This window comes from Aspergillus steynii (genome assembly GCF_002849105.1).
Source record: "Aspergillus steynii IBT 23096 chromosome Unknown P170scaffold_4, whole genome shotgun sequence".
NCBI classification, from domain to species: domain Eukaryota; kingdom Fungi; phylum Ascomycota; class Eurotiomycetes; order Eurotiales; family Aspergillaceae; genus Aspergillus; species Aspergillus steynii.
The window spans coordinates 3,621,897-3,645,546 of NW_020194401.1; the positions used below are offsets into that span (position 1 = coordinate 3,621,897).

Consider the following 23,650-nt stretch of genomic DNA (forward strand, 5'->3'; position numbering starts at 1 on the left):
TAGTCCAAATTATCAGGATGTCATCGAGCCCTCTATCTTGCCATCTCCCAGTGCAGAGCGAGAACAGGCGATGAAGATGTTGGTTACAACAGTTCTGTCCCACGGCGTCTACTGACCTCCCCGATAGAACGAAACACAGAATCGTACCACTTTCGTACACGTCGCAAACATCCTGGACTACTGCAAAGAGGTTAAGACCAACAAAGATTGAGTTAGACGACTCGTTAGTGCTCCTTCGCTACTTCCTTGCGCGAGATACTAACCGCCCACCATGATGGTCTAGATTTGTGGGTTTGACGGGCGGAGAGATTATTCAACGAATGCTCATTAAGCATGGCGTGAAGGATTTCTGTTAGTTCATAAATATTCCCTACCTCTTTGCTTTATCCCAATGAAGCTAAAATACTGACAAATGTCGGGCCAACCTAGTTGGCTACCCCGGTGAAACGATCATCCCCGTCCTCAACGTCCTAGACGCATCGAACCAACTCAAGCGCATCACCCCACAACATGAACAGGGAGCTGGACATATGGCCCAGGGATATGCCCGGGTGACAGGGAAGCCCGGAATCGCGGTCGTGACAAACGGATACGGGGCTACGAATATGGTTACGCCGCTGATGGATGCGCTTGCGGACGGCACACCCATGGTTGTATTTTGCGGACAGGTGCCAGCACATCTAGAGAGCTCAGAGCAGCAAGCCAATATTCTCGCGATAACACAGCCATGCACGAAATGGAATGTCAGCGTGAGAGATGTTTCTGAGTTACCGCGCCGGATCACCGAGGCGTTCAACATCGCGACGAGTGGTCGTCCGGGGCCGGTGTTGATCGAGCTCCCGTTGGATATATCCACCGGAAAATTGGAGAAGGCTCTGCCGATCAGCACCATGAGCGTGGCTGCCTCAAGTCGCGTAGAAGATACATTCCGTGAGGTTCGGCAGAAACAAATCATGGACACTATTCAGCGCGCGGGAAACCTCATCAACGTGGCCAAGAAACCTGTTCTTTACGTAGGATACGGTGTGCTGGGATCTCCCGACGGACCGAAGCTACTTAAAGAGCTGTCCGACAAAGCATCTATTCCTGTCACCACAAGTCTCCAGGGACTAGGGGCATTCGACGAGACTGACCCGAAGTCTCTACACCTGCTCGGATTGCATGGTTCGGGCTATGCAAATATGGCCATGCAGCACGCCGACTTGATTATCTGCCTAGGTGCGCGTTTTGATGACCGAGTCACAGGTAGCATTCCCAAGTTTGCACCCGAGGCACGACGAGCCGAGCAGCAGGGTCGTGGCGGAATCATTCATTTCGATATCTCGCCGAAGAACATCAATAAAGTGGTCGAGGCCACGATCGCGGTGGAGGGTGACTGCGCTGAGAACCTCGAAGTCCTACTCCCGCACATCCAGCAAGCTCAAAGACCAGAATGGCACGCGCAAATAAGCGAATGGAAGGCGAAGTACCCATTCCAGGCGTTCGAACAGGGACGAGCAAAGAGCGGCCTCATCAAGCCCCAGAAGGTCATCGAGGAGCTGAACGACTTGCTCGATCCAATTAAAAACCGCACCATCATTACCACGGGTGTGGGCCAGCATCAGATGTGGACAGCCCAGCACTTTCGCTGGAGATATCCTCGAACTTTGGTCACGTCCGGAGGACTAGGCACCATGGGGTTTGGACTACCTGCTGCCATTGGCGCGAAGGTCGGGCGTCCAGACGCGCTGGTAATCGACATCGACGGCGATGCGTCTTTCAGTATGACTCTAAGCGAGCTCCTAACGGCCAGGCAATCCAATATCGACGTGAAAGCGATCATTCTGAATAACGAGGAGCAAGGCATGGTGACCAACATCCAGACACTCCACTATGAGCGTCGCTTTGCACACAGTCACAATATAAACCCGGACTTTGTGAAGACGGCTCGAGCGATGGGCGTCCAGGCTGAAAAATGCTTAGACCCAGCTGATGTAAGGAACAAGTTGAATTGGCTGCTGAATAGTCGTGGACCTGCGGTGTTGGAAGTCATGGTGACGAAAAAGGCGCTGACATTGCCAATGGTGCCAGCTGGGAAAGGTCTTGATGAATTCTTGTTCTATGAGGACAGTTCCGGACCTTGAAGGAACCCTGTACTTTAAAGGAACGGAGGCGTGGTAACTTCAAATTGTATGCTCCTGCAGAATCTTATTACACTGCAATGCTATCGCCACGAATGGTTCCATACACAAGGCCTAGGCTTCGTATTGCCCGAGAATGCCCCACTAATGAAACGGGTGACTCATCTGATTATGCTCCTAAGGGTTCCAGAAGATACTACTCAACTAGAAAGACTTAGTATATGAATGCGGATCAAATAATGAGATCCGATCCACCAGCCCGAAAAGCCCCTCTAACGCAATTGTGTTTTATCAGGTATCATCAACCTACAAACACAACACCCAGCCACAATGGGATCAACATCCACCACCCCATCTGGGTCATACACGCTCCGATCTCATCGCCCGGGCGACATGGGCTGGATCACTCACCGCCACGGAGTCCTCTACGAAAAAGAATACGGATGGGGTCAGGCCATAGAACCCATCGTCGGCAGAATCACAGCCGACTTTCTCGACCAACACGATCCTGAGAAAGAACGATGCTGGATTGCGGAGCGCGACGGTGAATTCCTCGGCTGCATCATGCTGGTCAAGGATAAAGCCGCCAAAGACAATGCGGCCAAACTACGAGTCCTTCTTGTCGAGCCTGCTGCGCGCGGTCTTGGGCTTGGTGCTGTGTTGATTGATCAATGTACGAGATTCGCAAAGGAAGTCGGGTATTCGCGGATTACGCTATGGACGCAAAGTGTTCTGCTGTCTGCAAGGCGGCAGTATGAAAGGGCTGGGTATAGGCTGGTTGCTTCGGAGGAGGATGGTACATTGGGTGAGGGATTGGTCGGGGAGTGTTGGGAGTTGGTGCTTTAAGGTTTAGATGTTATGATCATTGAGTAACAGGGTGTTAGTGGTATGAATGCTTGAATGTGTGCGTATGTATGCTATGTATATAAGACATATCTCCTTTTGCTATACATGTAAATTCAATTCTTTTGATCCAGCTACTATCTTGAATAACGGGATACCTCAGGCCGACAATCCAAGCGCATCTGCCCATGTGATGCTAAAGCCCTAACATCCGTGGGTCAAAGGAGAGGAGTTGAATACCATTCAAGAATCTACACTGGCTCGGGTGACGTAGCCAATGTCTGATGTAACAAGAGAAGTATACTTATTGAGCTAACTTTAAGCCCAAAGATATTCCACAAGTCTTTGAGTGAGACATGAAAAATCACAAATTCTCGATGACCTTAGCCACTGCAATCATATCCTCCTCGCCGAGTCCAGATCGATTAGCCTCTTGGTATAGCTTACTGCAAATATGCAGAACCGGAGAATGCGTATTTGCCCCTGCCACAGCAGCCTCAATCAGCTGGATACTAGTATAGATGCCGCTGATAGGAGCCTGGGCCGACCAGTCTCCCGCCAACATCTTTTTCACTTTCACTTTTGAGTACGGTGAAGCCAATGGACAAGCTGCCAAAGCCTGACCAAAAGCACTCAAATCCAGCCCCTGTGCCTTTGCAAAATTCATTGACTCCGCGAGTCCGGCATTCATCGTAACCAGGTACGAATTCACTGCATACTTTGTCTTCAGGCCAAACCCAACTGGTCCGCAGTAGACAGCCGCGCAGGTAATTGGCTGCACGACGAGGCGGATTCGTTCGGCAACAGCTTCATCTCCAGCCATCAATCCGACCAGACGGCCTTGTTCAGCAGGTATCGTGCTTCCGCTTACGGGCATTTCGATAAAGTCCCCTCCTGCGCGGCGTACCTCGTCTGCGAGAAAGTAGCTGAATTCGACTTCCACGGAGCTGGCGTTCACGAGAATCTTGCCGCGGAGGCTTCGTTTAAACTCGTCGTCAAGAATGCATTTGATAGCGGTACTGTCAAATAGCATAACAAAGATTATATCAGATCTTTTCATCACCTGGGCTGGCGTTTCTGCGATACTGGCACCTGCTTGCTCTAAGAGGCTGTATTTTGACGGGCTGCGATTCCACACCGTGAGGGGGTATTTTCTGGACAGGTTGAGCGCCATGGGAACGCCCATAATGCCGAGGCCAATGAAGCCGATGTGCATATTGGAGGTATAGTTAAAGAAGTGACGTTAATCTTGGTAGTGGTTGATGGTTGTACATTGTATAACTGGGCAGAATTCTATCATTTTTATAGGCCATTGTATATCAGGGGTTCTTATGGATTCCTTCAGATGCTATTTGGTTAAGCTTAGGCTCGCTTGGCATTATTTCAAGGTTTTGAGGGGCGGTTCAGGGTCATTTGGACTGTTATTGAGTTCCTCCTAGGAAATATCATTTTCTTCCTATGGCTTAGAAATTGTGTAACACCCTGATATAGTAATCGGTAAATATTTGCCACCTACAAAAGAAAGTAGAAGGCTGCAAGTAATACGTTTGATATCATAATCAACCGGCACCACTTACCTACTAAATAAAGGAAGACCACATGGTGCCCATCTGTGTCGATAACCGGTTCTATCCTCAGTACTCCACGTACGCCCTACGTCATGGCTTGGTGAAATGCCCAGGTTCCGGTATAGTCTCTCTCCTCAGGTAATACAGAGCCAGAAACATTCAGTCCCTCGTTTCAGGGGTGAAATATTGACCCTTGCAGGAACGTCCAAATTTGGTCAAAGCTCAGCCAGATGGACCAGGGTAAATGTATACACCTGACCGGTTATTTGCGGCTAGCATCGGACTATTTGACCTCGGTTCCCAGGCTGAGTGTTACTTCGAGCACCTTTAATTCTGAAAAGTCAAGGAAAGCCCTGTGGAAGGTCCTCTGCTTTTACTCTCGGCTCTAGAAAGCCGCCTGTTCCTGTACCATGTTGCCGCAATAGACCATTCAAGATCGACCGTTGTCTTCTTGTTTGCCACGCTCCATACATCTGACTAGGTTCATAACTCAAATCAGTCTCATGTGCTCTCATACGTCACTTGGATACGAGATTGATGGCAACTAATTTCAGAAGAAATAAAGACAAGAGTAGATGTTTCAAACGCCGAGAATGTCTGCTACCGGGGCGCAAAAGTAAATATATACTGGAAACAAGATGCAGTTGTGTTTGAAAGAGCCTCGGTTACTACGCTAATGGCGATTACTCACTTAATAGAGCTCAAATATGTGGTAAGGTCGAGGTCAAGTAGAGGAAGTCATAGCTTTGCCTCAAACTTGAACTCTCTATGTCGCCCCGCCCCGGCACTGAACGTTGCTCCTTTGGCACTCTCAGGCGCAATAACCCTCATACCATTGTCGAACTCGAAGCTCAGAGCATCTTTAAACGACTTGGCCCCATAAGCGGCATAATAGCATGATTCGCGGTCCACATTCATGCACCCCTGCCACTTGCACTGGTCTCCATTCGAGGCAGGAACAAACTATTCAACTTCCCTCAAAGCATGCAGATGTCATACTGTTCATACAGATGGAATGTGAATTTAGAATCCATTATTGCTTGACTATGGACTGACTACCAAAAATTGGGTAATTTTCAGTTACGCCCACCGTCCAAAGAGGCGTGGCTGAACAGGCGTATTCCCAAGGATACCTTCGATATTTGCTCGAACCTCGGCGTTTTCCTTCAGCTGAGTATAAACAGCCACAGCCTTCATATTCTCCACCACTTGCTGAGGACGACTTGCCCCAGTGATCACCGTCGAGACGCTCTCGTTAGTCAAGCACCACGCCAACGCCAGCTGAGCAGTGGTACAGCCCAATTGATCAGCCACCTTTTTCAACTCCTGCACCCGCTTCAACTTGGATTGTCCCTCTGGCGTATCCAAAGCCTTGCCGAAGTTAACCATGTCTTGCTTGGTAGAACCAGTTACAGTCGCCGCCGCAAATCTGGAATCCGACGGGATCCCCTCGTTGTACTTCCCGGTCAACACGCCGTTGTCCAAAGGCGACCAGATCGTCAAACCATAGCCATAGTTTCGAATCACAGCAAGCAACTCCTTTTCCACCCTCTCCCTCCAAAACGCGTTATACTGCGGCTGGTCACACGAGGAAGGAATCAAATGGTGAACAGCAGCCATATGATGAGCCCGCTCGATATCATGGGCATTCCACTCCGACGTCCCCCAGTACAACGCCTGTCCGGAGTTCACGATATGCGTAAACCCACGCACGATTTCCTCCATCGGAGTAAGCGGATCTGGGCGATGAGCCATCACAATGTCCACATAGTCCAGACCAAGTCGATCCAGCGAAGCTTTCATGCCTTCGACGAGGTGCTTTTTCGAGAGCCCGGTGTCGTTAGGGCCCGGTCCGCCCCAGAATAATTTCGTTGAGATCACCAAATCGCTTCGCTTGAAGTTCAGATCCTTGATAATCTGGCCGAACACTCGCTCGCACTCCCCGGAGGCGTAGGCCTCTGCCGTGTCGAAGTAGTTGACGCCGTGGTTCCATGCTTCGAGGACGCAATCGCGCGCGGATTCGTATCCGACTTGGCCGCCGACTGGAGAGGTTTGTTAGTGGGGGAGAGGAAAAGAGGGGGTATTGCTAGTGCTTACCCGTTACCCAGGATCCGAACGACAAGGCCGACACTTTCAGACCGGTTTTGCCAAGAAAGCGATATTGCATACCTTTCGGATCGAACTGCCGCACGGGAATAGAGAGGGTGCCTTCCGACATGGTGAGTATATTGAGGGGAAATTGATCCAGATACTCGACGGGTTGGCGAAGGGAATCTACAATGTTGCGCAGTGAGAGAAACGAAAATGGGGGAAGGAAGGGCAACGTCTCGGGGCGCTTGTTTCAATTTCATGATATAGACAAGCAAAGATGGCCTCTTGGGTGACATGCTCTTATAGCAGTGATATCGGTAATATAAAACGCGGGGGGCTTTGCGATCTGCCACTCCACACCATTCCATCGGCACTCCACCAAGCCACGAATGAGGACGTTGGTTCGGCCCGGGTTTATGACACTTGAGACACCGTTGATATTAGCCGAGAAAACAAGGGTCTACACTAAGCTATTAGCCGCTTTTACAGAGAAATATTGGCCAAAGCTGTGGATTTAACTCGGTGGAACTGGATGAAACACGCCATGTGAGCTAGGAGGAACTCACGGATTGACTCAGTACATATAAATATATCATCCAGGGAATATGGTGATTGATAAAGGCTTTTTGTCAGAAATATGGGTTGAAACCTATTGTAATAGGAAGAGAGCAACCAGAGTTGGGGTATTAATATTCAGGCTTGAAGAGGGAACCAGAGCCTAGGAACTTGGTGACAACGATATATCTACTAAAAAGTAAAATCGTAACATCGATAGCAATTACCATTTGTTCGTTCGAAAATTCCTAGTAATAGAAATAATAGTAACAATAGGACTAAAGAAAACAACAATATTTCAAAGAGGCTTTGGTCGAAATGTGAGCAGACATGAAGCAAAAACGAAATTACCAGAGAGGAGCTGATACCACCAGCATTATATATCTTGTATGACGCGTGCGTTTATCCAAGAATCTATCTGATACATCTCTGAGTGGGAACCCTCCGAGGGTGATTCCGAGACCTTGGACTTCGCGATGATTTAGTTTTTGACTTTTCGTCCTACCAGCGAAGGGCCTAGAGCACACGTATATTCCCCTTCGCTCATCCAAACTAGCCCCGGAAGTCTTCGTGGTTAAACTGAAACTTCGCAGGGACATCTGTAATTGTATTTGATCCTGCGGGTCGCCCTTCCCGATCGAGCGGCTCTTTGGGCCTCCATAGCGGCGCGCGTATGATTTTGTCACAGTGACTCAACACAGCGTAAGACTGCCATCATTTCATTTAGGACTCATTTCTTCACTTATCCTTGCACTAACAACACACGATAATCAATCCATTTCTTACCATCTACATTTGGGTCCTTCAATCACCATTAGCCCAACACGTGCGGCAAAACAATATGGGCTCTTCCGAATCTGGATCTGAGAAGGTCAACCTAGCTATCGATGACTTGGAAAAAAGTCTCGATCACATCGGTACCTGTTGGCTGCAACGCTGTCTACTCTGGAATCGTCCCTTTACGCGACTAGTTCGCCCTCCGTCACATCTTCGTGGGTGTTGTAGAGCTTAGTCAATGTCGCTATTACTAACCGCGCCTAAGATGATCAACTTGAAAGCTACAGACTAGGACTCGATATCCCTCCTAGCAGTCTTATAATTATCCATCCCCGTGTTGATGCTATCCTCCTGTCAATAATCGGATCTGTGATGGAAAAGTACCGAGCCAGACATGGGTCATTACCCGAGCAGTTACGCCGAATGCGTTTGGAGTTCAATCAACAAGTTACCATGTCGCACTCATTTGATTACGAGGAACATCAGTACGGTTTCCAAGTCGATGATGCACTTTGGTACGGAGACAGGGATAACTTGGAAACTAACCTCGTTGTCCAAAGGATGGAAGCAATGTCTGATGGTAAGGAGAATACACTGACTGGGGCGCTACGTAGGTGTTATCCTCTTGTCTAACGATGCTGGAGAGCCTTTGTGACGAATTTATAGTGGCCATACCTTACGCCAGGCGGCAGCGAGGACTCAAGACAGATATACGGCATCGTTACTGACAGTTACAAGTGGCATTTTATGAGGGTTTCTCCTAGTGGTCAAGTACGAGTCGTCCATTCCAGGTCTGTCTATGTGAACTAATCATGCTTTTTACATTAAAGCTATTTCTTAAGTCGTTTGATTGGAACAAGAAAAGGGAACAGCGTTTGATCCTGGATCATCTTCAGAGAATTACGAAAGAGGCCAACAATCTAGCGTACAAAGTGTATGGCAACTCGGATTTAGGGAGTCAGAGTGTGACCGAGGCTACAGGATGCATTGTTGAAAGGAGCTTCGGTAATAAGACTGGAAAGGATTACCTCGTGTCGGTTTCGTTAGGGAAGTCCAACATTTGGCCCATCAAGGGAATGTGGTTAAAGGATGCAGAGGAGGCTTTTAACTTGAGGATGGAACCTGAACAAGTTCACTTGTTCGAGCCTACCTTGGTGGAGACATCAAGTATTGACCATATCAGTGAGTACCAGCCTTTGGGCTTGTTGATTGCGAATGATTTGCTAACTAAATTAGTCTCGGTTTGGAAAATGTACAACCTTGCAACATACAAGTCCTGGGTTTTTGAACAGCCCGCTAGACCCCTCATAGAACTCATCTTTCTCACGTTGATCAGCGACCCAATGATAAACCGATGTCTTTATCTACAGTTAGGTGGGACCGATTGCCACATAGAGACATCATGCCTCTATCGTGACAGAAGTATTACTGTTCATGGGAGCACGGATTACTCTATCAGAAAGAAGAACGACCCACACAGCGTATTTCCCATCCTCGTGGCCGGAGAATGGGAGGACGGCCTTTGTCCTTTAGTGGCCTATATGGGTAAGTATTCTATACCAATACCCCCAAGCAGTGTTTATCCACGGGCTAACTCTGTCAGGAATGTTATTCAGCTCCAGGATAAGCGCAGGATGCACAAATAACACAATCTACGGGTTGTGCACCCGCGGCATTTCCTGGACATTCGTCAGAATAAACCCGGACGCTACAGTTAGAACCCTTATTTGAACAATTCCTGCGTGGATCCCGATTGGCTAACCAGCTTTTAGTATTCCTACAGTACGATTCAGGCCTGGGAAGAAAACCGACACGAAATCGTATCTTTAATTCATCACATCGTGAATGAGATGGTGGAGTGAGGTGGTGTTGGTCTAGAGCCTTCGAATTTGAAATATTTCAGCAACAGTGGGACTTTTGATTAGCGGCGCAGCGTTGGAAACATATTGCCTGGCTACCATTAATAGGTTAACATAAACACTCAAATGCTGGCTGAGTTTCTCTCATCATAGTTTCCGACCTCCCAGTAATCTAATAAGGCTTATATACAATTCTCAGATCCAAATCACCCGACTGAATGCCATCTTCTGTGCAACTACCTAGGCCCTTGAAGCGCAGTTTCAGAAGTTCGATCTTATCGCTCGCCTGGCCACCGGTGGCCAAGTGCATTGCTCGCTTTGCATCAACCAGCGCCTGGAGATCAGCCGGATCAAAGCTGACCTTGACTGTTGATTCACCCAGTATTTTTGGTCGGGAAAGTTCATATTCCAATCCGTGCTTGAGGGCGTGTTGGTTGACCCACGCCCAGTCCTTCCAGTCATAGCCGTAGTACGTTGCACGGCGTATATAGTCGTCGAAAATGTCTTGCTGTAACTATTCGAGGCATGAGCATACCTCGAAGAACATAAAAGAAAGGGAGCTTACAGATCGAACGGACAGTAACAAGTCGCGCTGTCCTGGATATCGGTGAGGATCCTCGTCACCACAGTCTGGGAAAATATATTCTCGATCCGGAATAACCTTGCCGCCAAATTGAAGTTCGTAGATCATGATGCGCTCTCGTCCAGCTCGGCGCACACTCTGCTCGACGAAGATATATGGATTCGGATGATCTTCATCCTGCTTCGCGATGAAAGCAGTGAGTCGAACACATCGTGCTTCCGAGGACCTGTTTCCTTGAAGAACCTCGGTGTCGTCTGATTCGCGAACTCGCTGCCTTAGTCTTGAACCTGTCCTCTCTACACCAATAGGGATAGGGAGCTACGTACCAGTGAAGAAAATCTTGCGAAACCGATAATAAGGTACTTCATTGCGCTCGCGACTTCGGTCGGAGCTCCGACTGAATATGGTAAGAGGGTGACTGGAATTGTTGTAGATTTTGAGGACCTCCTCGATCGTTCCTCTGCAAATAGATTTCCCTTGGATTGGGGGTATTTTGCTTGAGACCATTTTTGGGTCGTGGCGGTAGGCTTTTTACCGCAATATTCCGGTCGCGGACTACAGAGTGTGAAGAACCGGATGTCCACTGGCGCCAACTTCTTGAAGAGTCGCCGCTCCGGGCGCTGCTCTCATGGCTTAATCTTGTCGCAGGAGTTAGAAGACCCTTGTAATCGGTGAGGGGTCATGTAACCCTTTTATCAGGTCGGCAAGGCAGAGAAACGTCTGCAAGTTGACTGCGCCGCACCTGCATCGAGGGAGGGCCGGTGGCCGAACGGCACAGTCTCATGGGGATTAGTTCAAATTGTTTTAGCCTAGGATCAACCTCCAATCAAAATGTGCAATTCTACTGCGCCTCAATGCTGAAAGTACGATATTTCAACGGTTAGGTTGAATGGGACGGCCAAGAAGGTCGGCGGCTACGAGATGCAACTAGGGTTTGGGATGGTCAGCCGCCGGACCGGGCGGCTCGGTTTTCGCCAATGGCGGAATTTATATCCCATGAGCATCGTAAAAGTCTTTTCAGGGTAGAAAAGAAGACAAAACAAATTGTCCATGCGTATTCACTCACCACTATTATCATGACTTTGACATCTTGACGTGTGAGTGAATGGGTGGCTATTCACCCAGTCAGCGCGCCTTCCCTCGCCGCCTACAGGACCCCTTCTTTCTCTTCGACTCTCCCGAAGTCTTCATCTCTCTCCGAACACTCACCTATTGGCTTCTATTACCCATGGGCCGCCTGGCTACAACTATCTCTTCCTTCTATACAATGCCTCTACCGTTGACGTTGGACTCTCCTTTTATTTCTTCTAGACATCCTTCAGACAGACGAAGGTGAAAAGCCACTCGCAGAGGCACAAACAGAGGACAGAAGTGTCAGGGCGCAAAGGAAGAAGACCAAGTGCAGTACTTGGCTCCGTGGCGCGTTTGGTCGAATAATGTTCGATGAAGGACATGGAGTGAAAAAGATTGCCGTATCCCGCCACGGGATTATATCGTGGGACTGCGACCACATCAACTTCTAACTGGAAACAAAACTAAAGCTTCCAGGTAACAATGGCTCCAAGACTACCATGGTTTGATGAACTCACCAAGACCCTAAAAGCCCTCGCCAAGAGACTTCCGAAGAACGATGGCAAAGATCTCCACGATGCCCTCGAACTGGCAACTAAACAAAGCCAGGAAGACGGTCTTCCTTCCCAGACCGTGACTGCGATGGACTTGGGTGAGATGGATACGATTTTCGGTCTGCAGTTCGCGGGAGGACCATAGAAGATACGGCCTCAATACGAAAAGCCTCTTCCTCCCCACGTCGGTAAGCTTGTTCAAATTTGACTGCTTTGGACTGTCTTGCCAACAAGCATAGTCACATCCCTCGCCGACTACAATCTGGTAGTCAAGGGCTCCCCAAAGAATGAGGCTCTGGCCAGGATCAAAATTGACCTCCTCTTCATCGCCGCTCTTGCCGCCAGAAAAAGAGCCCATCCCGGAGCCTCCGAACCCCGTGAGTCTTTCGAATCTCTCAGAGAGTACCGCTCCCTGCATATGCAGGTTGAGACGCGTGTGCACATCCTCTGGAAGTACAAAGGCAAGCTCACCGACGTGACTGGAAAGATGGACTACTCCCTTTGGTATGGAGAAGATCCCACGTGCCAAGAATCCAATTTGGTCGTGGTGGCGGCTAAGTCATACGCCCACAACGGGTTTTACCAGGCCATCTGTTATATGGGTAAGCCAATTTATGGATATTCATGAGGTACACCTGCTAATGTGGTTAGCTATGCTCCATCATGCTCGTAAAAAGGCGGGCAGACACAACGATCTGGGGGATTGCCACCGATGGCAAGGAGTGGAAATTCATTCGCCTGGATGCCGATTCCACCGTAAGATACACTATCGGTGCTTTTTGGGGGCATAGACTAACTGCTCAAGATTAACTTCTCTGTTTGTTTCATGCATAAGGGCGAATCATCAAACGTCTTCGGCATGATCTGTTTGATGGTTCATCATGCTGCTAGCCTCGTGACGATGGCTGTTGCACCAGAGTCCACTAGGTAAAGAACCCACGTTCCCTAGATCTCGATCGTGCTTTCTTGATTTATGTTGCCTTGGCGCATCTCGGTCATTGCCCATTTGCCTCGCTGGACTTTGGTAAGGTGAAGCCCTTGATCGCATACCTCCCTTGTCGCCTATGATATCCCTCCCATCGAGCACAGACCAGTCACCTGATAGCCACATACAATTCAAGACTAAAAGTCTCTATATCAATCTTCCTAGGCCATTTCAAGGTCTTAGTTGATGACTTGCGGGACGGATTTGAAGAGAGGCATGAAGCAAGCCCTGGGAAATAGTACAAAGGTGCTACTTCCGAAATCTCGCTCACTGCCTACGATGGCAGTTACATCCATAACTCCAGACCTCGTCCCTGTGTTTTTCAGACTGAATAGTGCGGGCCTCGAAGGCTGCAGGTCCTAGGCTCTAGGACTAGACGATCTAAAAGATGCCCCAGAGCATCTTAGTATGTTTAGCCCGCTTTGAACGCTAGACACAGCCTATCTAATGGGTATAGATAACCCTGTGAAGGCCTATGACCATGCGCTTTGCGGGGCTCCGAAAATCGAGGCAGTCATACGCGTGAAAGTGAATTCGTTTTTATGCTTAATGCTTCGCGCCATTCAAGAGGAGGAATCGAGCCATAACACGCTCCACGGTTCAATGGAAAGATTGATTACGACAGGGTGCATTAGCAGTTAGAAACGCCGTTGAAGCTCCGTTGGAACCGTCTCGATGCGAAAGATATTCTCGTGTATGGGGTCGCCGACTATGCTTTGTCTTACGATACTGAAGATTATCCCCAAAAGCATATTTACTGGTAGTGGAGGCGAAAAGGCCCGGTATTAACAACGCTCACCAGGTGTTGCCTTATATGGGTAAGTCCGCAGTATTGTCGGTTGTTTATCCTTTCTTACTTCGCTTATTGGTACTACTAGCCATGGTCATATATTCTCGGAAGGAAGTCGAGAGAAGCAATAACACCATATATGGTATTTCCAGCATTGATGATAAATGAGGCTTTGTAACCCTTGAGCCAGATATGACAGTAAGAAGATTCACCTGCTTTTTTCTTTGCCTGGTTGATCTAATGAAGCAAGTGGTCATCGACTCAATATGGAATTCGACATGGGGAGCTTCCCTATATAACTACTACCCTGTGCCGCATCTTTCAGCATGCGGCAGTTTTGTCCCCGACTGTTTCAGTATCGTCTGTTACTTCTCGGAAACGAACTCATGACGGCCAATTCCCGGCGATAGTCACCCAGCTTTGGAAAGTCATAGACAATGCGGCGATATTATCGCCTACTGTATCAACGGCGTCAAATCGCTCAAAAAAAAAAAGATCCCTTGAAGAGTCAGATATCTGTAATGACTGACAGGTTTCTGTGTTTTTATTTTTTCTTCCCCCCCTTTGACTTTGTTTCACAAAGACTTCGTTGCTGGTTTTTGTTCTTTGAATTTTCATGTTACAGGTTTTATGTTGTATAGATTATTGTGGCTCTTCTTGGTAAAGCTTGACAATTTCACTCAAAAGATCCCTTCCTCCATTCTCCTCAAGTAGCCGTGCCACTTCAGCCCCAAGTCCTTCGGCATCCTCGTCACCTCCCACGTGCGCGGACGACGCAGCGGAGACCTGCTTGGTTCCATGAGGATGAATAATCATTCCTTCCAATCTTAGCCTGGGGCTGGCAGCGCTCTCCAATGTTTCAGGAGTGCAATAGACAGCCACCGGGGACGAGCATCCGCCTTGCAGAGTCCGCAGCAGGGATCGCTCAGCCAGACAGATCTTGCGGACGAGGCCATCCTCAATCGGTTGGATCATAGACAGAGTCCGCGGATCGTCGTCACGGATTTCAATACCCAGGGCTCCTTGGCCAACAGCATAGGGGAAGTCCGACGGTGACAGACGTTTCGTGATGCGGTGCGCCATGTCAATGCGGACAAGGCCAGCCGTGGCGACGATGATGGCTGTAAACGGGCCTTCGGGATCGTCGAGCTTGCGAAGGCGGGTATCACTATAATACCAGTCAATTAAGCTAAGCGTCAGATGAGAGGACAAAGTCTTACAGATTCCCACGACATTCCTGCACTACCAAATGCGGAAACTTGTACGCCAACAAAGCCTTCCGTCGAGTAGAACTTGTTCCAATGACCGATCCCGCTGGCAACTCTGTCAGATCTGTGTATTTATCGCGCAAAGACTCCTTCACGACAAAAGCATCACTCGGATCCTGGCGATGCACAATCGCCCCAAGCACGCATCCACTCGGCAGCTTCGTCGGCATATCCTTCAAACAATGGACCAGCAAATCCAGCTCTCCAGCCTTCAACTTCGCCTCCATCTCCTCCGTCCAGATATTCTTCGCCGCGTCCGACGGACCGCCGAATTTCAGAAACGGACTCGTCTTATCCACATCGCCGCTCACGGACACCGTCCGCCACGGAAACTTGAATTCGGGATTCACCCGCGCCAAGTCCTGCGAGACGCGCTCGGCCTGCACGAGAGCGAGCTTGGAATTGCGGGTGCCGATCACCAGCTCTTGGCTGGGGGTGGAGGTAGTGGCCATGGTTTTGTTTGATGGGATGGATGCCCCGGGATTGAGTTTTCGGGGATTGAAGGTGGCATGTTATTGCGCGATTGGAGGGGTGGCTATCTTCTTATCTTAGTGTCATATGTGTCAGCTCAGCTATTTCATTGTGAGGCTAATCTATATGCAGTCTAGGGCTGTGTTAGCCCGCGGAGGTCTAGATGGGGGCCGAATTTATATTGGAAAACGAAACCAGACGCTTCCATCGCCGATATAGCGAATGAATTAAAGGATTTATTTTCGCTTCATTGTTTTAGACCTTTCTTCCGAGTTGCTGGAAGAGCAAATTTGAAATCTGTTCTGTCTTTTCTGTTCACATTGAGGGCAAATTAGAGGCATTCTTAGCACTGAGTGGATCTAACCCTTCTATATTTATATCTCTCTACAATACTCTGATCGAATCGTGTTCAAAGGAGACCAGTCACTCGGTTTAGTTGGAATATTGAGCCATGAAGAAGGTGGCGAAAGGGAATGGAAAAGCGAACAAACAACAGGCGATGTTGGGAAGGGAGGCTACTTGCCTCAGGCACCGACACGAGGGTTGAGCAGGTCAAGTGACCGACGCCTTGTAAATTTTCTCTTGAATTTCTATACCTCACTAAACTCACACGACAGAGGACTGAAAGTTGATAGAGCTCTCTGTGTTGACTTTAAAGCACTCTCCAAGGCCCATGAGACTGTTCTGATCCGCATCCAAACATCCTACTGTCCTTTAAAGCCACTGTTTGTTGCCATGATGAGACAGGAAAGATCCGCCATGCCCTTTCTCAACACTAGCGTTATCCATCACATACAAGACATCCTTGACCGACTCCTCCGGGGTAGCCGGACCTTCAATATAAGGCGCGTACTCTTTGAAAGAGCCCAGCATCCTCATCAGGCCTTTCATCTGCTCCTCATTTGCTATGCCCTATCAGCTCCTACCCAACCTCTCATATTCAGATATGGGAGATGCGTACCTTTAGCGAAATGCCCCGTCTCGACCATTCCAGGACAAATGCTCATGAACAAGACTCCGTCCTTAGCATACTGCGCGCTGAACTTAGCCACCGCGGTATTCAGACCCGCCTTGCTGATAGCATAAGCAGGGCACAAGTCGATATTGAGTTTCGGGATGATGTCCAGATCAGCTTGACCGGTGGATAAAGCGATGACCTTTTTGGCGTCTCCTTTGAGGATAAGAGGCGTGAAGAGATTGAATAGGTGGATGTTGCCGACGACGTTGATGTTGAAGTATTCGAGCAGATTTTGCTGAAGCGCTTCGGGCTGTTGGCCTCTGGAATACCGGGTTAGTACTTGGTCGAAGCAAACCGATTGAATGGGTAGTAGACATACAAAACGCCGATTGGGTCGTAAGCGTCGAATTGAGAAATGAGACCAGCGTTGGCAATCAGGTAATCCAGTCCGCCGCCAGTGATTCGAGCCGTGTCTGCGGACGCAGCCTATTCAATTATGTCAGATTAAGGACACGGTAGGCTGGGTATTGCTTGCTGTACTCACTTTCAGGGCAGCGTAATCCACAAGGTCGGCCTGGAGGATATGAATATTTGGCCTACCAGGCAGCTCCTGTAAGACCTTTCTCTCGGTGGTCGCTTTGTCCCGAACAATACCAATGACCACGTTATTGGGGTCGCTGGATATCTGGCGGAGGAATTCCCACTATATATCGTCAGGTTGGCATATTTCTCAATGGCATATCGTGAAGAAGTGAGACTAACACCAATGCCTCTGGAGGCTCCGGTAATAGCGTAGGAGGGCATTTGTGAGGGAACCGTCCTAAAAGTATTGATTTGAGATTGTTTCTGCTGGTTTGCTAGTAGGCTATGTGCTTGGTGAATTGCCGTGTCTTGTTCACTTTGCGGGATCTTGACGGCCTTTATATATAACAGGAAGAACCTAGCAGAGGATGCCCGTGAAATGCCATAGATTTCAAATTGCCCATTGGCTTAACTCCGACCCTCGATGTCAGTTTGCGAACATATAGTTGGATGACGATGGTAGACTCGCGAATACTTGACCTTTGCTCGACTATCGACTCCCCTGCAGCGCCAAGCTCTGGCCCTCGTCTCCCGATTGGTCCGGACATAACCGTGACAGATCCTCTAACGCCGATGCCAAGCCTTGCGGGGCCAGCGCTTATTAATGGCATTCGAGGTGAGCTGACAGCTTTGTCAAGTCTCATCATCCTGTCTTTCAGACCTCAGACTGAATGCACTGTCCCTAGAAGATCAAATGACGCATAAAGGCTGTGGAACGTGCAGGGGTAATTCATCCGGCCTACTGCTGGTGCCCGACTAACGCTGTCTAGACCGTCGAATCCTCTGCGACAGGGCCCTTCCAACATGCGTCCAGTGCTCCAAGTCAGGCCGGACTTGCCAGGGCTATGGTCTTCGTCTGTCTTGGCCGAATGCGAATGATCGCAAGCGCGCAAAGGTTGGAAAGTTACCGCGAGCTAGAAAGGGGGGTCGACGGGTGTCAGACCCGCTATTGGTGAATGCGTCGTCATGGGATATCGAGATGCATTATCATTTGCTGGGTCTAGTGTCGGACAGTAAGTGATCTGAGCCCAATAGATCCTGACCGTTGAAAGAGCCAATCGATACTAATGCCTGCTAGGATACACTAAACTTGTGCTCCAAGCCCCGATGCCATTCAACCCGCTCAACTTGAACGTTAGGGAGGCTTACCTCTTCGAATACTGTCAGTTCTTCGTAAACGCTCCATGCTTTACAGCCTACTCACTCCATGTAGTTCAATGCACAGCCTCTCGCTCATTAACCACCTTCGGCCATGACCCCACTAGCGTCGGAAACCTTCTCATCCGGATGTGCTTGACAAGCAACACCCCATCCGCTACTGCGGTGCTTCACTCCATGCTAGCCTTATCTTCGCTCCATCTTTATGGACTGCAAGATCAGGCCGGGCAGCTTAAGCTATCCGCTCTGAAAGCATTAGCTGCTGCGTCATGGATTGATATCGGTCCGATGGCAGCAGCCCAGCATGTTGCTACCGGTATGCTTCTATGTTCTTTCGAGGTAGCATTCTCAACATTATAATAACACCCCTTCAATATGGCATTTCTAACTCTCTGCCAGATTCACCGCGCATCATGCACATCAGGGCATTGGAGGTGCTACATTGGCGGTGTCAAGAAAATCATCAATGCGTCTTCATCTTGCCTGATCGACCCAAATAGTGACTTCAAAGTCTTACTAGACTGGATATATTATCACGATGTGATGTCGCGGTTCAGCCAGCTACATTGGAGCTCGGAGGAGGACAAGCTAATTCCACCTGCCTGCGCATCGGAATACCCTTGGGCCAATGTACGCACATAGTTCAGACCTAGGATCATCCCTCATTGACATCCTCTAGGTCCCCCCTGCGACGGTCTTTGGCTTTGATCCAACGATACAGCTGCTGTCGAATGTCTGCGACGCCGTGGCTGCTAGGCCACCACCGACCGCTCCAGCCGAGAAGTTGAGTGAATATTTGTCGTTCGTCAACATTTTGGAATGGAGGGTACGAGCCATGCCCATATCAACACCGGAGAGGAACGGAGTACAACGCCTAGAAAGTGCCAAAATGACTGAATTATTCCAACTATCCATGCTGGTCTATCTCAACAAAGCGACCGGAAACGTCTCCGAGCCAGCCATTGCACTACAGCAACACATTTCCCGAGCTTTCAAGCTTTTCTCCGATCTCGCCGCTTGCGACCGCCAATTCCCTTTATTCGTACTAGGGTGCGAGGCAGAAACAGACGAGGAACGGCGCATCGTCCTCGATCTCATCACTCGAACTGAGAAATCCGCTTCCTCTCGCTCACTCTTTCTCGTTACGAGGCTTATCCAGGCCATTTGGGTCCAGGATGATCTTGCTGATGGAGAACTGAACTATATGGACAAGCTGAGCGCTATGATTAGCTGCTGTACCATAATGCCGACATTTGTTTAGTACTCGGTTCTGTCATGTACCCTGTCTAGTGGATCGCATGTTCCGTGGTTCATTCACGGAAAATCGCCATGTTCTTTACACAGCATATAAATCGTGAATAGGGTTTTATTCCGAATGCGGCGGTTGGAATGGGGGATAGAGACAATCTTTCGTCCTTAGCCTAGTTGTTTGGATCCTCCTCCCGTGGCGAAAACATGTCTGCCGGATATACGTAGAGCTGGCTCCATGCCATTGTTGAGAATATGGGAATTGTGCTGAGGTTTTTCATAATAATCGTTCTTTTTCTCACAGCCGCTTCTTTTCTTCTCCGTCTTCTTTTCTTTTTTTACCCCCGCCATTTGTATATTCTGATGTATCCAGCTAACCACCTTAGTGAATCATGCTGAGCTTTGGGGCTTTTTTTAAAAAAAAGAAAAGTTGGCAATTCGCTTTCTTCAGACATCACGATCTTACAAACTCTTTTCATTCCATTTCTCACTAATTCTGGATGGAAATCATCTCATTCCTGCTCAATACTATCCCATGGGAGCCACCTTCCAAACTCACTCACGCGGTAAAATAACAAAAGCATACTCCCCCCACCTTCATGGACCATATTATTATGAATCATAGAAAATCGTGCAACTCCTTTCTTCTCCAAATCCCATTGTCTACAAGAAAAATGGCGCAATTAAGAATAGGATTGTGCCATCTGGAGTTCCGCAAGCGGAAAAAACGTCGGGAATAAAGTTTGACAGCTCTGTCGGATACAGAGCCGAACAATGACCCAGACCCACACATGTAACTGTTTTGAGTCGGTAGTGATGAATTTTGACATCAGATACTGGGATCTCCGAGGACTGTTTCTTTGTCTGTTGTCAATACCTGGTTGTGTAAATGGTAGCCGTGTAGATGGAAGAATATAAATACCTCCATTTTCCTCCCACAATCCAGTCTAAGTTCATCCCCCAAGAACAACCAAATACTACTACATACAATCCAATTAATCCTCACTCTACAAACCCACACGACCAAACCATGTCTGACGCATACCACAACCAGCGCGTCGGCGGCCAAGGCGGCACCGACTGGGGCTCTCAGCTCTACGACAACGACCAAAAGGTCCATTCAATCGACGCCTGGTGGGGCCCTGCGTCCGACGCACCACAATACACCGTCCTCAGAGGCCTCCGTCTATCCTGGAACGACGGCCAAGAGCGCCAGGTGGGCCACCAAGACGATTACCTCCCCCACCGGGGGTATACGTTCGACGACGACGAGAACATCCAGTCCATGACGCTTCATGGCGCGATTGGAGACCCTTACGGTCGTGCTGATGCGTTGGAATTCCATACTACCAAGAATAGGGATTTCTTTGCGGGTGGAGATGGTGGAGGCCCACTGATTCAGGAGGTTGGGACCGGCGTGTTGTATGGGTTTGATGGGGCTGCGGATGCAGATATTGATAGTTTGGGGGCTATTGTTCAGGATTAGGGGCCTTTATGGCTTTACTGGTCGGGACTATTGATCTACTTATTTGATTTTGGCTCGGACATATGTTGATGCTTACGATTATGAATGATATGAAAAGTTTATGTAGGTTGTAAGCGGCGTGGGATCTTGTTCAATCCTATTTCCGGTAACTTCTATACTTATTTTAAAATGCCCATTCTTTGATTTTGTAGAGTAATTCTTTAGGTCAGGGTGGAGAATGGAGAATAGAAGAACTGAGAAGGTCTAAAAGATAGAGAATTTGTAATTATTACTATGTTAGAATATAGAATCCAGCTGACTATTTCAAATAGGCTAGTTGAAGTCATTGGCCCTTGATTTTTCATCGACTATTGGTTACTCTTATCCTTGGATAATAGATTAGGTTGCCTTCAACACTGTGGGAAGGATCTATGTGCGTCCAAGGCTAATTCCTATTTACGACATAATTGTCATACGCCTAAAGGTCTCCGCCCAGACAGCTCATCAAAGAACTTCCTTTTGCAGCGTCTCATGATGTTATCATACATGAAGAGCACACTGGCCCGATTGAATCAATCCCTTGATCGATCGTGTGCGGCTTATATACATGCGCAGGGTCACATGTAATGGGTAACACCCCAACTGAGCGCTTCAAATGAAAGGTTCAAAGATCTTAGTGGTGACTGCTGAAATATACATACTCATTGCCAGCTCATTGGCGCCTTCTGGTGCATAATGCAAGGGACATAACAGGATCGACAGAAGAGTTGTCTCGCATCGTTGCGTGTGGGTTTGATAATTGGCCTGTTTTAGCAGTTTAGAGCAAGTCGAATGGACCGTCAAGTCTATCTGGGGATTTCGAATAGAAGGAAACGGGTCAAATATGAACATCGACCACATTCCATAATTTACCTCCGCAGCACCCGATCCCATAGACGAGGGGCAATCGCACAACCACCAGGGACATGCATGCAGCCAATGCTTAGTATTGGTTCACTCCGTACGTGCGCCTTGCATAGCCGCCAGGTTCGGCAATCAGAGTCGGAACGTGACTGTCAAATCGTCGGAATGCGTGCTTCACCGACTTATAGCTTCATATAACCTATTTCCTATTGCCGATGCAGACTGTTATCGGGAGTGGTTCTTATCTTCAACCTTCCAGGATCTTCCAAAATGCCGTCAGAAACCCCATCGATCTTTGTCTGTAGCCCTCAGACGACAGTTTTCCCTCCTCAAGAGTATTTTCTTCAGCTACGCGAGAACCACAGACACGATACAATACTCAAAACAATCGATGCCGCCATCGCTGAGCTTCCGAAAATTTGGACCACCCTGGTGAAAGGCTATCCCGCGTTAGGTGAAATACCCGGTGCGGGATTACTACGAGACATGAAAGGATGGACAACCGGCGACAGCGACAACTTAGGCAACTGCAAGTCCTTATTATCGAACAAGCACCTGGGTCCGCTGACGATAGTGGTGCAATTAATGGAATATCTCAATTACTTGGCCGAATCGGGGGTCGACCATAGCGAGATGATGAAATCAGTTGCACATGGGGGTTTTCGAGGTCTCTGCACAGGTTTCCTAACGGCTAGTGCGTTGTCGTGCTCCAAGGATACGGCGGCGATTGGAAAGCACGCGGCTGTTGCGCTGCGGCTGGCATTGTGTATTGGGGCCATGGTAGACTTGGACAATCAATTTGGCGTGCTTCCGGCAAGGATGATTTCACTGACAACAAGATGGACGTCTGCCACAAATAGAAGCAGAGTGATGACAATCCTGGCCGGATATGAAGAGGTAGAGCGTTCCACGATACCATCATCCGCGGATCCCAGCTAACCGCTCTCCTTGAGCAGGCGTACCTTTCCGTGGTCATGGACGCTCACAGCATCACCATTACAGCTCCAGAGGCCGATCTCCCTTCCATATTCCACGAGCTCGGCCGCATCGGTGCCCAGATAACAGCGATCGGACCAAAGGGACGATACCATCACCCGCTGCACAGCACCACCGTTACCATCTTGGACAAAATCTTTGCCTCTTCTCCCGACCTCTTCCATTTCCCAGACAGCGCCCTGGTTCCGCTGCGAAGCAACGATAGCGGGGCGATGGTGAGTCCTGGAGAGCCATTGCATGAGACGGCGCTGCGATGTCTGCTGCTTGAGATGGCAGACTGGCACCTGACTATGTCTACTGCCGTAGCTACCATTCGGTATTTCGCACCAAGCGATACGCCCCTCGTCCTGGGGTTGGGATTGGTCGATTGCGTTCCGGAGTCGCTTGTTGATGGTCTAAGGGCGGCTGCGACCTATCGCAGAGCTCTTGCTCCTCGTTCTCAGTGTCGGGAGCATGGCGCAGTAGATGAAACTTCGCGGACGTCGTATATGGAACGTCGGTATTCGGCACCGATGGATGTAGAAAGTTGACGAAAGATCGCGAATCGTTCGATTTCCATCCATTTCTCCTGTTTTCCATTGGCTGTGAGCCCACTGGCAGACCCACCATTCCCCTATGACGTAATTCCTAAAGAAGGAATTCCCGGGTTCGAATCCAGGCAGGACCGTTCTTTTTCCTCTTCATTTCTGTTCCAGCAGAGAGTCTACCGAGTACTCATCTTGCTTCACAGCCTGACGCATACTCCCATTGTTCTTGTCATCTCCTCTCTTTGTGCCCTCTTCCCGATCATTCGTAAGGAATCCGA

At 48.9% G+C, this 23,650-nt stretch overlaps 12 protein-coding genes across 12 annotated transcripts; 7 read left to right on the forward strand and 5 right to left on the reverse strand.

Annotated features, from left to right (window-relative positions):
* Positions 1 to 320: 320 nt before the first annotated feature.
* On the forward strand, positions 321 to 2,123 carry P170DRAFT_447336 (acetolactate synthase; the record flags this gene model as incomplete). The annotated part of the gene is made up of 2 exons (XM_024850868.1): positions 321 to 351; positions 430 to 2,123. 2 exons carry the CDS (start codon positions 321 to 323, stop codon positions 2,121 to 2,123), a joined length of 1,725 nt encoding a protein of 574 aa, XP_024705038.1.
* Positions 2,124 to 2,356: 233 nt separating this feature from the next.
* P170DRAFT_437258 (GNAT family N-acetyltransferase) lies at positions 2,357 to 3,064 on the forward strand. Its single transcript, XM_024849323.1, has one exon. The coding sequence runs from the start codon at positions 2,451 to 2,453 to the stop codon at positions 2,964 to 2,966; it is 516 nt and encodes a 171-aa protein (XP_024705039.1). The 5' UTR covers positions 2,357 to 2,450; the 3' UTR covers positions 2,967 to 3,064.
* Positions 3,065 to 3,288: 224 nt separating this feature from the next.
* P170DRAFT_495934 (NAD(P)-dependent oxidoreductase) lies at positions 3,289 to 4,179 on the reverse strand (the record flags this gene model as incomplete). Its single annotated transcript, XM_024854090.1, has 1 exon — positions 3,289 to 4,179. The coding sequence occupies one exon, from the start codon at positions 4,177 to 4,179 to the stop codon at positions 3,328 to 3,330; it is 852 nt and encodes a 283-aa protein (XP_024705040.1). The 3' UTR covers positions 3,289 to 3,327.
* A 1,400-nt stretch (positions 4,180 to 5,579) lies between these two features.
* On the reverse strand, positions 5,580 to 6,716 carry P170DRAFT_384940 (Aldo/keto reductase). The gene is made up of 2 exons (XM_024845700.1): positions 6,629 to 6,716; positions 5,580 to 6,573 (listed from the first exon to the last, which is right to left on the reverse strand). Exons 1-2 carry the CDS (start codon positions 6,696 to 6,698, stop codon positions 5,612 to 5,614), a joined length of 1,032 nt encoding a protein of 343 aa, XP_024705041.1. The 5' UTR covers positions 6,699 to 6,716; the 3' UTR covers positions 5,580 to 5,611.
* Positions 6,717 to 7,976: 1,260 nt separating this feature from the next.
* Positions 7,977 to 9,581, forward strand: P170DRAFT_465066 (uncharacterized protein; the record flags this gene model as incomplete). Its single annotated transcript, XM_024852295.1, has 6 exons — positions 7,977 to 8,169; positions 8,220 to 8,564; positions 8,640 to 8,725; positions 8,785 to 9,136; positions 9,191 to 9,499; positions 9,571 to 9,581. Exons 1-6 carry the CDS (start codon positions 8,019 to 8,021, stop codon positions 9,579 to 9,581), a joined length of 1,254 nt encoding a protein of 417 aa, XP_024705042.1. The 5' UTR covers positions 7,977 to 8,018.
* Positions 9,582 to 9,941: 360 nt separating this feature from the next.
* P170DRAFT_409317 (uncharacterized protein) lies at positions 9,942 to 11,040 on the reverse strand. The gene is made up of 3 exons (XM_024846771.1): positions 10,723 to 11,040; positions 10,379 to 10,650; positions 9,942 to 10,327 (listed from the first exon to the last, which is right to left on the reverse strand). Exons 1-3 carry the CDS (start codon positions 10,901 to 10,903, stop codon positions 9,986 to 9,988), a joined length of 795 nt encoding a protein of 264 aa, XP_024705043.1. The 5' UTR covers positions 10,904 to 11,040; the 3' UTR covers positions 9,942 to 9,985.
* A 910-nt stretch (positions 11,041 to 11,950) lies between these two features.
* P170DRAFT_476029 (uncharacterized protein) lies at positions 11,951 to 12,952 on the forward strand (the record flags this gene model as incomplete). The annotated part of the gene is made up of 4 exons (XM_024853312.1): positions 11,951 to 12,140; positions 12,261 to 12,623; positions 12,707 to 12,777; positions 12,827 to 12,952. The coding sequence occupies 4 exons, from the start codon at positions 11,951 to 11,953 to the stop codon at positions 12,950 to 12,952; spliced, it is 750 nt and encodes a 249-aa protein (XP_024705044.1).
* Positions 12,953 to 14,412: 1,460 nt separating this feature from the next.
* P170DRAFT_384945 (porphobilinogen deaminase) lies at positions 14,413 to 15,558 on the reverse strand. The gene is made up of 2 exons (XM_024845701.1): positions 15,017 to 15,558; positions 14,413 to 14,964 (listed from the first exon to the last, which is right to left on the reverse strand). The coding sequence occupies exons 1-2, from the start codon at positions 15,514 to 15,516 to the stop codon at positions 14,439 to 14,441; spliced, it is 1,026 nt and encodes a 341-aa protein (XP_024705045.1). The 5' UTR covers positions 15,517 to 15,558; the 3' UTR covers positions 14,413 to 14,438.
* A 691-nt stretch (positions 15,559 to 16,249) lies between these two features.
* P170DRAFT_357555 (NAD(P)-binding protein) lies at positions 16,250 to 17,297 on the reverse strand (the record flags this gene model as incomplete). The annotated part of the gene is made up of 5 exons (XM_024844224.1): positions 16,250 to 16,440; positions 16,497 to 16,813; positions 16,873 to 16,979; positions 17,038 to 17,196; positions 17,256 to 17,297. The coding sequence occupies 5 exons, from the start codon at positions 17,295 to 17,297 to the stop codon at positions 16,250 to 16,252; spliced, it is 816 nt and encodes a 271-aa protein (XP_024705046.1).
* A 427-nt stretch (positions 17,298 to 17,724) lies between these two features.
* On the forward strand, positions 17,725 to 19,911 carry P170DRAFT_456280 (Zn(II)2Cys6 transcription factor). The gene is made up of 6 exons (XM_024851605.1): positions 17,725 to 17,800; positions 17,846 to 18,088; positions 18,154 to 18,237; positions 18,289 to 18,572; positions 18,633 to 18,863; positions 18,913 to 19,911. The coding sequence occupies exons 1-6, from the start codon at positions 17,770 to 17,772 to the stop codon at positions 19,492 to 19,494; spliced, it is 1,455 nt and encodes a 484-aa protein (XP_024705047.1). The 5' UTR covers positions 17,725 to 17,769; the 3' UTR covers positions 19,495 to 19,911.
* A 554-nt stretch (positions 19,912 to 20,465) lies between these two features.
* On the forward strand, positions 20,466 to 20,967 carry P170DRAFT_465071 (uncharacterized protein; the record flags this gene model as incomplete). Its single annotated transcript, XM_024852296.1, has 1 exon — positions 20,466 to 20,967. Exon 1 carries the CDS (start codon positions 20,512 to 20,514, stop codon positions 20,965 to 20,967), a length of 456 nt encoding a protein of 151 aa, XP_024705048.1. The 5' UTR covers positions 20,466 to 20,511.
* Positions 20,968 to 22,119: 1,152 nt separating this feature from the next.
* Positions 22,120 to 23,375, forward strand: P170DRAFT_426617 (uncharacterized protein; the record flags this gene model as incomplete). The annotated part of the gene is made up of 2 exons (XM_024847723.1): positions 22,120 to 22,746; positions 22,806 to 23,375. The coding sequence occupies 2 exons, from the start codon at positions 22,120 to 22,122 to the stop codon at positions 23,373 to 23,375; spliced, it is 1,197 nt and encodes a 398-aa protein (XP_024705049.1).
* Positions 23,376 to 23,650: the final 275 nt, after the last annotated feature.